Source organism: Gekko japonicus, unplaced genomic scaffold, assembly GCF_001447785.1.
Source record: "Gekko japonicus isolate JY-2015 unplaced genomic scaffold, Gekko_japonicus_V1.1 scaffold2694, whole genome shotgun sequence".
Classification (NCBI taxonomy): Eukaryota; Metazoa; Chordata; class Lepidosauria; order Squamata; family Gekkonidae; genus Gekko; species Gekko japonicus.
The window spans coordinates 192,497-205,566 of record NW_015163685.1 but is presented as its reverse complement, the minus strand read 5'-3'; the positions used below and the strand labels follow the sequence as shown (position 1 = coordinate 205,566).

Genomic DNA, 13,070 nt, shown 5'->3' with positions numbered 1-13,070 from the left:
TTCCTGCGGGAGCGCACAGGAGCGGAGCTCTGGCAGTAAGGAGCCCAGGGGATGGACACATGCAACAAGCCCCGCCCCCTGCTCCCAGCAGCCCTCAATCAGGCCACGAGGCGCAAGAGCCTCCCCTGACCCACCTTCAGGTACAAGCTCTCCCTCCTCTGTGAGAACAGATCTACGTGTCCCCCCCCCAATAGCTAGCTATCCAAAACAGTCCAGTGGAGCCTGACGGTTGGGTGTTGCCTTCTGACACACTTCTGGTGATGTCAGGGGGTGTGGCATATGCAAATAAGATGCTAATAAATTATGCTAATGAGCTCCTGCACCTCTTTTTCTACGAAATGACCCCTGGTTCCTCCACCAAACTAAAAGCTCCCTGAAGCTGCTTTCAATTTGAAAGGGAAAAGTTGGAGGAAAGATACGTGTTTGTATGTGTGATGCCCTCTGTCACCACACTGTCATCACATATTTGATGAAGTGTGCATGCACACAGAAGCTTATACCCAGGATAAAACTTTTGTTGGTCTTAAAGGTGCCACTGGACTCAAACTTTGTTCTGTCATCACATGCAACCATCATATTAGTTATTTTCAAAACAGCCTCCTCACATTTTCAGTTCACCTCGGAAATTGAGGCTAGAAATCATCAGGTATGCATTTCTCCTTCCACTTAAGAGATCTCTTTTTCCTTCCTGAGAGCCACAATGTGAGTTTTTTAGTGTACGTTTATGTACCAGAACAAGATTCCCAAATGAGATGGCCAAGTGCAGTTGCAAAGTTGGATAATCTCTCTCAGTCCGAGGCACTACCAAAGTCAAAGTCAAATACCTTTAATAGTATAGCAGTAGGCTGAGTTCAGACTGGCAGTTTGCCCCGATATAGGCGCATGTGAGGAATGTTTCACAAGCGGATTAAAGGGGCCGTTCACACAGGCACATCTGTCTGGCGTTCCCCACCCGTACTCAATCTGTCTTGTAATGCTTCCCTCCCGGGTTTAAAAGATACCTGGTGAAAGCAGTAGCAAAGCCTGGAGAGCCCGTTTATCCCGCTTCATTCCGCTTCCCGGAAGTGTGAACGCTAGCTGCTAAAAGCCGGGAACAGCCCGCATTAATAATGTGCGCTGGCTGTTTACGCTGACTGACCTCCTAGCCTCACTCTGGCACCAGGAAGGTACAGGTGATTGCCTTCAAGAGGGGGTAGTGATGTGGCCGGATGTGGCCCACAGCAGCTGGATCCTGCCCTATTTGCCGTTGCGCCTAGGCGCCCATGCGCGTAGGCGTCTGCCATGAGGAAAATGCCGCTTACAGCCACGCCTCCAGGCCAACAGTGAACGCACCCTCGTGCCTCCTCCCAGTATCCTCCTACATCAGTCCGCGCAGTGTGACTGGGAAGACCCGGAACAGTTTGTTCCGGCTCTTTTTTACAACGACTCCCTCCTGCTTCTAACTGCCAGTCTGAACTCGGCCAATAACACAGTATAGATATTTAGGAACATAATAAACAATATGAATAATTCCTTTACGAGAATAGATCTAACTTTGACTGCTTCAGCAAGAAACCTGGCCACTAGAGCTGTAATATTAGGATTAGTATCCTTTAGTAGATACTGAATAGCCTTTTCCCTATTAGAACTCAAATTAGGAGGAAATGAAGATGACAGCAATTCTTGGCGTATGGCTGAGTGAAATTGACAGTCAAAAATAATATGATATATTGAATGCACAGATTTTAAAGGACAAGAGCATAACCTTTCATGTAGGGGGATTTTATTAAACCGACCTGAGAGCATTTTTGAAGGGGAAACATTTAGACGGGCTAATGTAAAGGCTCTATGGTGCGAAGGCTGGACTAAGTTGTGAAGATAGTGGGACATCTGGCCATACTGAATTGGGAGATTCAGCTGAGCCTCAGAAATTATGTGAAATTGTAGAGAACATAACATTTGGAGTTCAAGACCAGGCCTGTAGTCTTTCAAAATTGCTATGAAAGCCCGTTATCCAAACGGGAATGCCATATAATAATTGAGTGAGAATTTTGATTTCAAAGATCTTTATGACACCCAGTAAATATTGATACCCTCTGGAATAAAAGAATTGTTTAAGGTGTGAAACAGATTGTTTAACTAAAAAAATATATGGGATCTATGGGTTGCCCATTTAAGCTTATATTGAAACATAATCCCTAAATATTTGAAATTTTTAACCTGGGCAATCTCAGTTTTCCCTACTGTCCACTTCATAGGCTTCCAACGTTTAGAAAAGACCAACGCTTTGGACTTTGAGTAATTAATTACCAAAGAGTTATCAGCACAGAATTTATGAAAAGCGGGCAAATATCTGAGAATTCCGATCTCGGTACAAGAAAGGATTGTAGTGTCATCTGCATAAAGTAAAAGCGGGATCTTTTGAGATCCCAGTTTAGGAGGGTGTCCGTTGACATGCTCCAACCTTGATGGGAGATCATTCAAGAATAGATTAAAAAGAAGTGGGGCCAGTATACATCCTTGTTTTACTCCTTTTAAAGTTGGTATTTTAGCAGTTAAATGACCAGTTTCCAAATATTTAACTTGTCAGACTGTAGATGAGTAGAGCTTTCTCATTAAAAATAATAATCGAGGATCAATATTCAAAATTTCAAGCTTTCTCCAAAGTAATTCTCTGGAAACTGAATCAAAAGCGCCTTTCAGATCGATGAAGGTTGTGTACAATTGTTTAGTGCCCGATTTCATATTTATCGGCCAGGAAAGTTAGAAGAAAGCAGTGGTCTACAGTAGAATTACCTTCCAAGAATCCAATTTGTTCAGGACTGATTATCTGCTGAGAGTATATCCATGTTTTTAACCATCTTTCTAGAAATTTGGCATATAACTTGCCTATTATAGATAAAAGACTGATTGGCCTATAACTTTCTGGGCAATGAGGATTTCCTTTAAAAAAAAATTGGAATGATAATAGAATTCAACCATGACTGGGGAATCCTTCCAGATTTATTAATTAAAGTAAACAGATTAAGTAAAGGTAAGGACCACCAGCAAGGGTGTTTGGAAAGAACTTCTGCCGGGATCCCGTCGGGGCCTGGAGCCTTGCCTAGTTTCAATTCTGAGATCAAATCAAACACTTTATCCACAGTTACCGGAGGCCAGTTGGGAATGTCTGCTGGGATGGTGTTATCGGTGTCTAGTAAGATATTGTCAGGAGCATCAAAGATTGTGCTGTAATAATCAAACCAAATTTGAGGAGAGGACAGGAAAAAGATACACTATTGGCACTACCATTTATGAAGTCACCACCGGTGCCTTTACCTCCACTCTTACTGAAGTTAATGCAAGCACAGCTGCACTTGAAAGCAGGTCCTCTGTGTGTCTAGAACTTTGGTTCCTCTCAGGGGTTCTTTGGCTTCTTTTAATCTGAACCCCACCCACTTCTGCTGACTGAAGGATTCTTTTTTAAAAAAAAGTTTTTATTGGTGTTAACCAGGGCTCTTTTTGTAGAAAAAGTCAAGCAGGAACTCATTAGCATAATAGGCCACACCTGACAGCACAGCTCATTAGCACATTAGGCTGCACCCCCATGTTACCAGAAGTGTGGTTATCCAGCCACACCCACCTTTTGCTTGTTATTCTGTTTACCTTGTTTGTTGTCAAAACCCAGGGCCTTTTTTTGTAGCAGGAACTCCTTTGCATGTTAGGCCACACACCCCTAATGCAGCCAATCCTAATGAGTTTCTGCTGTTGGGGGTGGCCTATTATGCTAATGAGTTCCTGCTGGATGTGGCCAACTTGGGAGCCAGTCGGAACTCCGTTCCTGTGCGTTCCTGCCCAAAAATAGCCCTGGACTGTTAACAGTTACATTTACATAATACGTACAAACACAACACACCTTTTTTTCAGTGTTGTTGAGATACAAAACAATGAATTAATAACAACAACATAGAACTTTTTGCGCATAATACAACATTTTTCTCTATGAAGAGGGCACGCAAATAGTATGATCTGACTGATTGTCACATAACGTCATTCAAGAATAATCTATAAGTACTCAGTCTATATCTTTAAGTGAATAAATACAACTTAAATTAGGTGCTTAGATGCAAAGGAAATATACCTATACTTAAGCGTAGAACCAGAACATATAAGCTAGGAACAAAACATCAAATCCATTTTTGAAATTGGGACCATTCAGAGGAAATATATTGCTGTTGGACTAAATAATCTAGAACCGGAAACCAATAAAGGCATCTTGATTTGAGCTTTGAGAAATGTAATTTAAATTGTTGGTTACTGCATCCATCAGATAGTGGTTCCATAATTTGCAGAACCATGCTCCCACCGTTGGTATTTTAGTGTCCTTCCAATAAGACGCAATTGTAGTTTTAGCAGCATCCAGCATGACTTCAATAGTTGCTTTGTGTGTCCTACCAAACAGTTCACATGGCCACGTGTTTAAAAATAATATCTCTGGCTTAAGTGGAATTTGTATTGAGGTAACGTCTTTAATAATCCTAAGCACTTCCCTCCAGAAGCTCTGAATCTTTATACAGTTCCACCAGCAGTGGGCAAAATCCCCTATTTGCTGGCATTCCTTGAAGGATTCCTGAGGTTGGCCATGGGAGGGGTGAACTGTTAAAAATCAAACCTACCTCCCTCCCCCCCACACACACATAGAAATTTTAGTTGGGACCCAGCCCACTATCTGCATGTGAGCAACTTGGGCATAGCTCTCCTTGAGGTGGTAAACTTATGCCTGAACTGTACCAGTTCAGTCTGCGGGTGAGAGTCACACAATTGCATATGCCTCTGTGCAAAACAGTTCCCCGTATCCAGGAAATGAGCATGTCCAGAAGAAGGTACCTTTTCCTAACAGGTGCGAGAATTGTGGAGGAGGGAAGAAGGGGTACGGAGGTGCATTCAGTCACGCGGGTTGTTGTTTGAAGTGGAACAGCCAGGGCACGCAGCAAGTCCTTTCAGTGAGAAGGATGTCTGATTGAGACCGATCTTTTTTTTTTTTGCATGGATGCTTCTGTTGTGCAATATAAGGAAAAATTAAACAGGTTTTGATGTCTCTGGGCTTTTGTTTCTTTCCCACCCGTCCCCTCTTTTCTTGACAGTTTTTTATCATGCTGTTAATTATATTCGTGCTGGAGCTCACCGTCGTGACTCTCTTCTTTGTGTACACCGACAAGGTATGTCAAAAGATCCCCCCCCTCTTCTCTCTCCCCTTTCAGCGAATCATATGCCACTTTCCTCATAAATAAACCATGAAGCCTTTGGCTTGGCTTGCATATCGTGTTTTCTTACGGCATTCCCTTGCAGGAACGGTGTACTCGGAATACACAAGTAGTGTCTACTTCATGGGCTCTTTGCGCCGCCGCCCCCCCCCTCCAGCTCCCTTGCAATTCAAGGTCAAATGTAAGAGCAACACAATGACTATTCAAATATAAGGAACTCTAATCAGGGAAGGCTGATGAGGACTCAGGCTCTAGAAAGCAGATGATAATTAATAAGGGGATACGTATTACTATGGAAGTCCCCAAACTGAACACTTCTGGCATCCATCAGCAAATATGAAATTCTGAAATGAATAATGGGCATGGTCAGGAAGACACACAGTAGATACATATCGATATGAATGTGGCCACCTTCCTGTTTTCACATGCTGAATAATGCACTTTCAATTTATTTATTTATTTATTGCATGTATGCCCCGTCCTCCCCGATGGGCTCAGGGCGGCTTACAGGGGCAAGGCAAAACCTTGCCAATAATAATAACATAGTATACATAGTAATTTAAAAACATATAATACATCCTAAAACATCCTAGGTTAAAACATGGTGCTCAATAATTTCTATAGGTCCAAAGTAGGATTGCCAAATCGACTTACCTCTGCCGGCGGGGGACTTTGTGCTGGCTCCCGGCAGGCGTGCGCCGCATGCACGTCACAGGGAAGTGACGTCATGACGCCATGGACACTGGGGGCGGGGCACAGCCATTTGAGTGGAAAACATAGGGTTTTCCCCTCAAATGGCTGTGCCCCACCCCCAGTGTGCCCGGCGTCACGACGTCACTTTCCTGTGACGTGCACACGGGGGTGGGGTTTCCCCCGGGGGCGGAAATCGGACCTCCAAAGTGGGGGGAAATCCGCCCCCGGGGGGATTTGGCAGCCCTAGTCCAAAGATGGCAAATCGTAGGTCCGAAGTTCCGAGTGGTACTTCCCACGGCTTAGGGCTTCTTCAATATTAAGATGTTTGCTCAGGGCCCCGTCCAAACCATGGTGCTGGTGGTATAGTAGGGGCAGCGGCTCCTACTCAAAGGCCTGGCGGAAGAGCTCCGTCTTGCAGGCCCTGCGGAACTGCATAAGGTCCCGCAGGGCCCGGATCTCCCCTGGGAGCTCATTCCACCAGGTAGGAGCCGCCACCGAAAAAGCCCTGGTCCTCGTAGCAGCTAGTTTGATGTCCTTGGGGCCTGGGATGACTAATAAATTTTGGGCCCCTGACCGTAGTGCTCTTGGGGAAACATATGGGGAAAGGCGGTCCCTCAGGTAGGCTGGACCCTGGCCATCAATCCACTTCGACAGTCATTTGCAAGTCGATCTTGCCATTTCATAATGGAAGATCCAGCTGCAAAGTGGATCGAAAGTGCATTGTTCAGCACAGGAGTACGCACCCTAAGCCAAGCACAAGGAAGAAGGTTTCCTTCCACTACCCCTCACACTCCTGTGCTAAAGAATGCCTACCTCTAGGCAGTGACCCCTACAAACATTTGTAAGGGATTTGCTGAAAAAGTTGTGAAGCTCCTCTACATACTTGGAACGAATACTGACAATCCAGATAGAGTGAAAATGGCAACAAGGTCTATACTGAAGGGAATAGCATAAGCAAATGACCTGGAGGAATTATCAAATCAAAGCAGTCAGAATAATATCAAGCATTCAGCAACTATACAAAGCATTAGAATGCCCACATTAACAGCCTACTGTTCCAAGCATGCAATATAAACAGCTGGTTGGGGGGGGGGAGACCAAACAATAGCATCCTCAAAAGCGAAGGGGCATATGCAGGGGTCATTTCGTAGAAAAAGAGCTAGGGGGACTCATTAGCATAACTAATTAGCATATGCCACACCCCCTGACATCCCCGGAAGTGTGTCCTCCCCACAGCCGGCGGCGACCTCCAGCGGGCACCAGCAGGGAGCTCCAGGCCCCGCCCTCCTGCACCTCACCCGGGGGGATGGCGTCCCCCCGCGTCCCCCCTTAAATGACCCCTGGGCATACGAATCAAAACAGAGGTACCTTAGCAACAACACTTTGTATTTGTCGCTTCTTCAAATCGGGTGTCACACACCCACCATGGCTTGCTTCTTGCTTCCTACAGAATATGCTGTAACCTGAAACCAGCACTAAAGTGAAGCGGTATACCTGCTTTTCATTTTATAGAGAATGCCAGGAAGACCATGTCTCAATGGCACAACCTGAAAGCTCTGTTCCTCCTGCCCCCCCCCCCGGTGCTTTTAAAAATATTTTGTAACCTCCAGCCTGATGAAGAGTTCCGATGAGAGCTTGAAAACTTGCACAGTGTTTTGTGCCAGTTTGGTTGCTCCTAATTTTGTGTGTGTGTGTACCCTCCCTTTCCTGCTGGATCAGAGTACATGCTGGATCAGAGTATCTGATCACTAGTAATGAAAATACAACAGATTAATTAAAACTAAATGAAATAGAACCCGCAGATATTTTTAAAAAAACAACCCAATATGCCTACTATTCATACTCCAAATAAGGCTTGGAGCACTTTTTGAATATCTCCAAAGAGGGGGCTTGCCCCACCCATTTCACAGGGTGGGAACCATGATGAAAAAAGGCCTGGGCTCCGGTTAATTAATTATTTAATGATCGTACGGCACCGTGTGTAGAATAGCCAGGAGATCCTAAGGTTGTCTGGCAGCCGCAAGTTCTAGCTCTTAGCGTTCTGCTAGTGGCAAGCTAGACTTGTTTTTAGGGGCCTAGAGAGCTCTGAAAGAACTGTGACTGGCCCAAGGCCACCCAGTTGGTTTCATGTGGAGAAGCATGGAATTGAACCCGGTTCTCCAGATTAGAGTCCACTGCTCTTAACCACTACACCAATTTGGCTCTCTTGGGCTCTGGTTAATAGTAGGTGGGCAACTCTAAGTGGGAGAACAGGTAGCAGGTAACGACCTGAACACACAGGGACATATGGGAGGAGATGGTCCTTCAGATACGTTGGCCCCAGACCATGAAGAGCTTTAAAGGTCATAACCAGCACCTTGAGTTCAGAAAGAAATTAGCAGCCAGTGTGTAGATGTTTCAAAATGGACAGATACATTCCCATTAGATAGCCACTGATAATAATTCAGCTTATTTGACTTGCCCGGAATTTTGTATGAATACATGAAGCTGCCTTATACTAAATTAGACCATTGGTCCATCAAGGTCAATAGCGTCTATTAAGCAGGGGTCATTTCGTAGAAAAAGAGGTGCAGGAGCTCATTAGCATAACTTGTTTGCATATGCCACACCCCCTGTCATCATCAGAAGTGTGTCAGAAGTCAACACCCACCACTCAGGCTCTACTGGACTGTTTTGGATTGCAAGCTATTGGGGGGGGGGAGAATGTGCAGATCTGTCCTCACAGAGGAGGGAGAGCTTGTACCTGAATAAAACTTGGTCTTAAAGGTGCCACTGGACTGTTTTGGACCGGGGGGAGCTCTGCAACTTACCTGGCTGCTTCTTGCTCTGACTGAGGGCTGCTGGAAGCAGGGGGTGGGGCTTGTTGCATGTGCCCACCCCCTGGGCTCTTTACTGCTGGAGCTCCGCTCCTGTGCGCTCCTGCAGGAAATGACCCCTGCTATTAAGACTGGCAGCAGCTCTCTAAGGTTTTAGGCAGAGGCATTTCATATCACCCGTTACCTGATCTCTTTAGCTGGCAATGTGACGATTGAACCTGGGACCGTTATGCAGGCCAGGCAAATTCTGTACCACTGAGCCACCTACTACTCCTATATCTGAACCCAGTATTTTTGAAAGTCCAAGACTTTTATTTTATTTGCAATCATAAAAATAGTAAAATCATGAAGCTTGTTCCAGTGGGTCTTAAAAAGTAGATTGCCTGGCAGATAAAAATTCCGAGTTGTCATGAAAGAGGATTTACATTGCCAATGATGATTTTAAATTACTTATATGCTGCAATGGTTTATGAATTAGTTGTGGCCTCTTAAGCAAGAGGCTTATGCATAATAAAAGACACATTAATGAAAGGCTCTGTACAGTGTATCCCAAAAGAAGAAGAAGGAAAGACAGCAAACACAGTTGCCAGTGCTAAGAACGGGAACAAGATAAAGAATTTTATCATGCCTTTATATTAATAAAGTTCTGACGAGCATTTACAGGAGAGTAAAGCATAGTGGTGTCTATCCGTCCCTTCCTCCCTACCCATAATTTCTGACGAGGCAATGAAATATTTTAGAAAGTATCGGCTAAGAAGGTGTTGGAAACATTAGGAAGATTCAGTTTGGGGAAATTAATGGAAATGTTTACCTACAGGCTACACAGAAGAATGGAACAGATTGAAAAGGGAAAAAATTTAAGAACAGCATTCTGGTATTACAAAGCTTCATAGCTACTTTGTATTGCCTTGTGGGTTTGTCAGTGAAGCCTCGCCACAAACAGCAGATGTGACAAGGAGCGAGAATCCCTGCTTCTCTTCAAATTCTTCCGACCCGTTAGCCACTGGTGGGGGTGGGGTAAGGTTGCCAGCAGCCTGCAGAAAAAGACTTTTAAGAGTTTTAATGGGATGTTTCTAACCTCTGTGCCACGAGACGTCGCCTACCCATTTCCAAACATTAAGGATAGAACATTTTTCTCTCTCTAGATTTTTGGCCTCCCTAGGTTTGTGTGTGAATGTGTGTGAGTGCAATATCTACTTTTGCTTGGTGCTTTCCCATTGTCTGTCTTTTCATCAGACCTGCCACTGGTCTGTGCTGGAAAAAAGTACAGAAAATGGTAACCAAGGTCCCAGTCACACGCAGAATTAGCCGCACAATAGGGACAAATATCAGGCGGATTTTACGGGCATGATCACACAGGAACATCTGGCAAGTGTCCCGCACCCATTGGAAACCCGTATCGCTCCGCCGAGGATGCGGAGTAAAAAGATACCTGGGAAAATGCAGTATTTTCTGGAAAACACGGGGCGCGGGTGGGTGTCGGATCACAGAAGTGCTGGTATCCCATTGCATCCAGCGTCCGTCTGCATCCCATCTCACACCTGATGTTGTTGTTTGTTAAGCCTCCGTGATATGCACAAAAACGTGGAACTGCGCATGCGGGAACTCTGGTTTGGGGGGGGGAAACGTCCGTCTAATTGGGAGGCGGTGGCTTGTGATCGCCGCATGTGTGATCGTGCCATGCCGCTTCTATCTTCCCCCCCTTCTTTGCTACGCTTCATCAACGTGTGATCGGCCGCTGACAGCCGCTACGCTTCACCATCAACGTGTGATCGGCCGCTGACAGCATGAGCACAGAGCCTCGGAGGATCGTCTGATTGAGCTACCGTGCTTCATTTTGCTCCGGGGCAGGATCGTCTGATGCTTCATTTTGCTCCGGGGGAAAAAGCCTCTCTTCCCCCCTGGTTTATCTCGCTCATATGACCACGGCCCAAGATGATGAACGGGTTGGGGCACCTGTTCTATGAGGAAAGGTTGGAGTCTGGGACTTTTCAGTTTAGGAAAGAGAAAACTTGGGGAGGGGGATGTGATAGAAATTTATAAAAGTATGCAGAGAACAGAGAGAGTGGACAGAGAGAACTTTTCCTCCTTCTCCCTAAATATTAGAATCTGAGGTAGAGAAGCAGTGGAGCCTTTGGATGACAAAGGGCTAAATGGATTGCTGAAGGACGGGGAGATGGCAGAGAAGCTCAATGACTTCTTTGCTTCTGTCTTCACTGTGGAAAGTATGGGGCACGTACCCATGCCACAGCCCCTATTTTCAGGAAGGGAGACTGAAGAACTGAGCCAGCTTGAGGTGCCCAGAGATGAAGTCCTAGACTTACTGGGGAAATTAAAAACTGATAAGTCTCCAGGTCCTGGTGACATACACCCAAAAGTTCTTAAGGAACTCAGGTATGAGATAGTTGATCTACTAACCCTTATATGCATCCTATCACTAAATTCAGCTGCCTAGAGAATAGCAAATGTGGCTCCAGTTTTTAAAAAGGGATCCAGAGGGGAACCAGGAAATTACAGGCCAGTCAGCCTAATGTCTGTCCCAGGCAAATTAGTAGAAACTGTAATCAAAGATAGAATTGTTAGGTGGCACATAGATGGAGAAAGCCTGCTGAGGGAAAACCAACATGGCTTCTGGAAAGGGAAGTCCTGCCTCACTGACCTTTTGGAGTTTTTTGAGAAAGTGAACCAGCGTTTAGACAACAGTGACATGGTAGACATTATATACTTGGACATTCAAAAGGCTTTTGACATGGTACCTCAACAAAGACTCTTGAGTCAACTTAGAAGTCATGGGATAAGAGGATGGGTTCTCTTATGGATTAAAAACTGGTGAAATGTCAGGAAGCAAAGAGTAGGAAGGAATGGGCAGTTCTCACAGTGGAGGGAAGTAAAACAATGGGATCCCATAAGGATCAGTATTAGGCCCAGTACTATTTAATTTGGAACTAGGGGTGAGTAGTGTAGTGGCCAGGTTTGCAAATGGCACAGAATTATTCAGGATGGTGAAAAACAAGGCTGACTGTGAAGAGTTCTAAGAGGACCTCCACGAACTGGGTGAGCGGGTGACAATGTAGCAAATGAAATTCAGCGTTGGTAAGTGTAAGGTGATGCAAATTGGGACAAAAAATTGCTAACTTCAGGTACAGGCTAATGGGGTTTCAACTTGCTGAGACGGAGAGGGAAAAAGATATTGGGGGTGTAGTGGATAGTTCAGTGAAAGTGTTAACCCCAGGGTGCTGCAGCAGTGAAAAAGGAAAACTCCGGGTTAGGGATTTTTAGGAAAGAGATTGAGAATAAAACGGCCAATATTGTAAGACCCCTGGATAGATCTATGGTGCAGCCTCATTTGGAATACTGTGTACCGTTCTGGTTACTGTACCTCAAATGCAGAGCTGGAAAAAGTGGAGAGGAGGGCAACCAAGGCGATTAGGAGGTTGAAACAGGGAACTGCCACATTCAGAGGCACTAAGCCTCTGAATACTAGTGCCAGGGAGGAACATCAGGGGAAGACCTCAGCTTCTATGCCCTGTTGTTGGCCCTCCAGAATAACTGGTTGGCCACTGTGTGAGACAGGATACTGGACTAGATGGACCACTTGTCTGATCCAGCAGGGCTCTTCTTCTCTTTTTCTTATGTCTGTATTATGTCTCTCATCCTCTTACGTCTATCATCGTCCCTCTGCCACTGAAGGAGAACAAAATATGCCACCAAATTTCTTAGCCAGCAGCCCTTTCTCCTCAGGGTCAAACCAGATGGCCGTAAAATGAAAACAGAAGCCACATGGGCCCATGGTTCAGATCAGGGCCATGGTGAGGTGGAGAGGGAATTCAACACTTCTTACCTAGTCATGGCTTGCTGAACAAAACTGTGAAGAACATAAGAACGTAAGAGAAGCCAATGTTGGATCAGGCCAATGGCCCATCCAGTCCAACACTCTGTCACACAGTGGCCAAAAATACCAGGTGCCCTCAGGAGGTCCAGCAGTGGGGCCAGTGTTCCCTGCCTCCACTCTGTAAGTCTATAAGGGAAATAGATTCATTTTATTTCATTTAAAGCCCACTTTTCTCACCAAGACTCAAGATGGACGGCTTCTCCCGTCTGTTCACTTTCAGACCTAATAACAGTCAGGACGGGATGGGAACCGTTTCGTGAAGCTGCATGCTGGAAGGGCCCCAAACCTGTGTTGAGTGCCTGACTGACACATTCCTGGGGCTATGAAGTGGGAGTGAGGAGGCACCAGAACCAGGCCCATGTTGACTTTCATAGCTATTCTGGATGGTGAGCAGGCACTGCAAAGCGCTGTTTCCCTATCTGTTACGGTGATGATTTATTCTCAGTA

The 13,070-nt window shown here is 45.4% G+C and overlaps 1 protein-coding gene across 1 annotated transcript in view; it reads left to right on the top strand.

The window, feature by feature from the left end:
* The first annotated feature begins 1,262 nt into the window (after positions 1-1,262).
* The window catches only part of LOC107107469 (tetraspanin-4-like), a 99,901-nt gene continuing 88,093 nt past the window's right edge, over positions 1,263-13,070 (top strand). Inside the window, exons 1-2 of the mRNA XM_015407777.1 lie at positions 1,263-1,349; positions 5,103-5,177. Coding sequence (XP_015263263.1) covers positions 1,263-1,349; positions 5,103-5,177 — 162 coding nt within the window. The remainder of the gene's footprint in view (positions 1,350-5,102; positions 5,178-13,070) is intronic.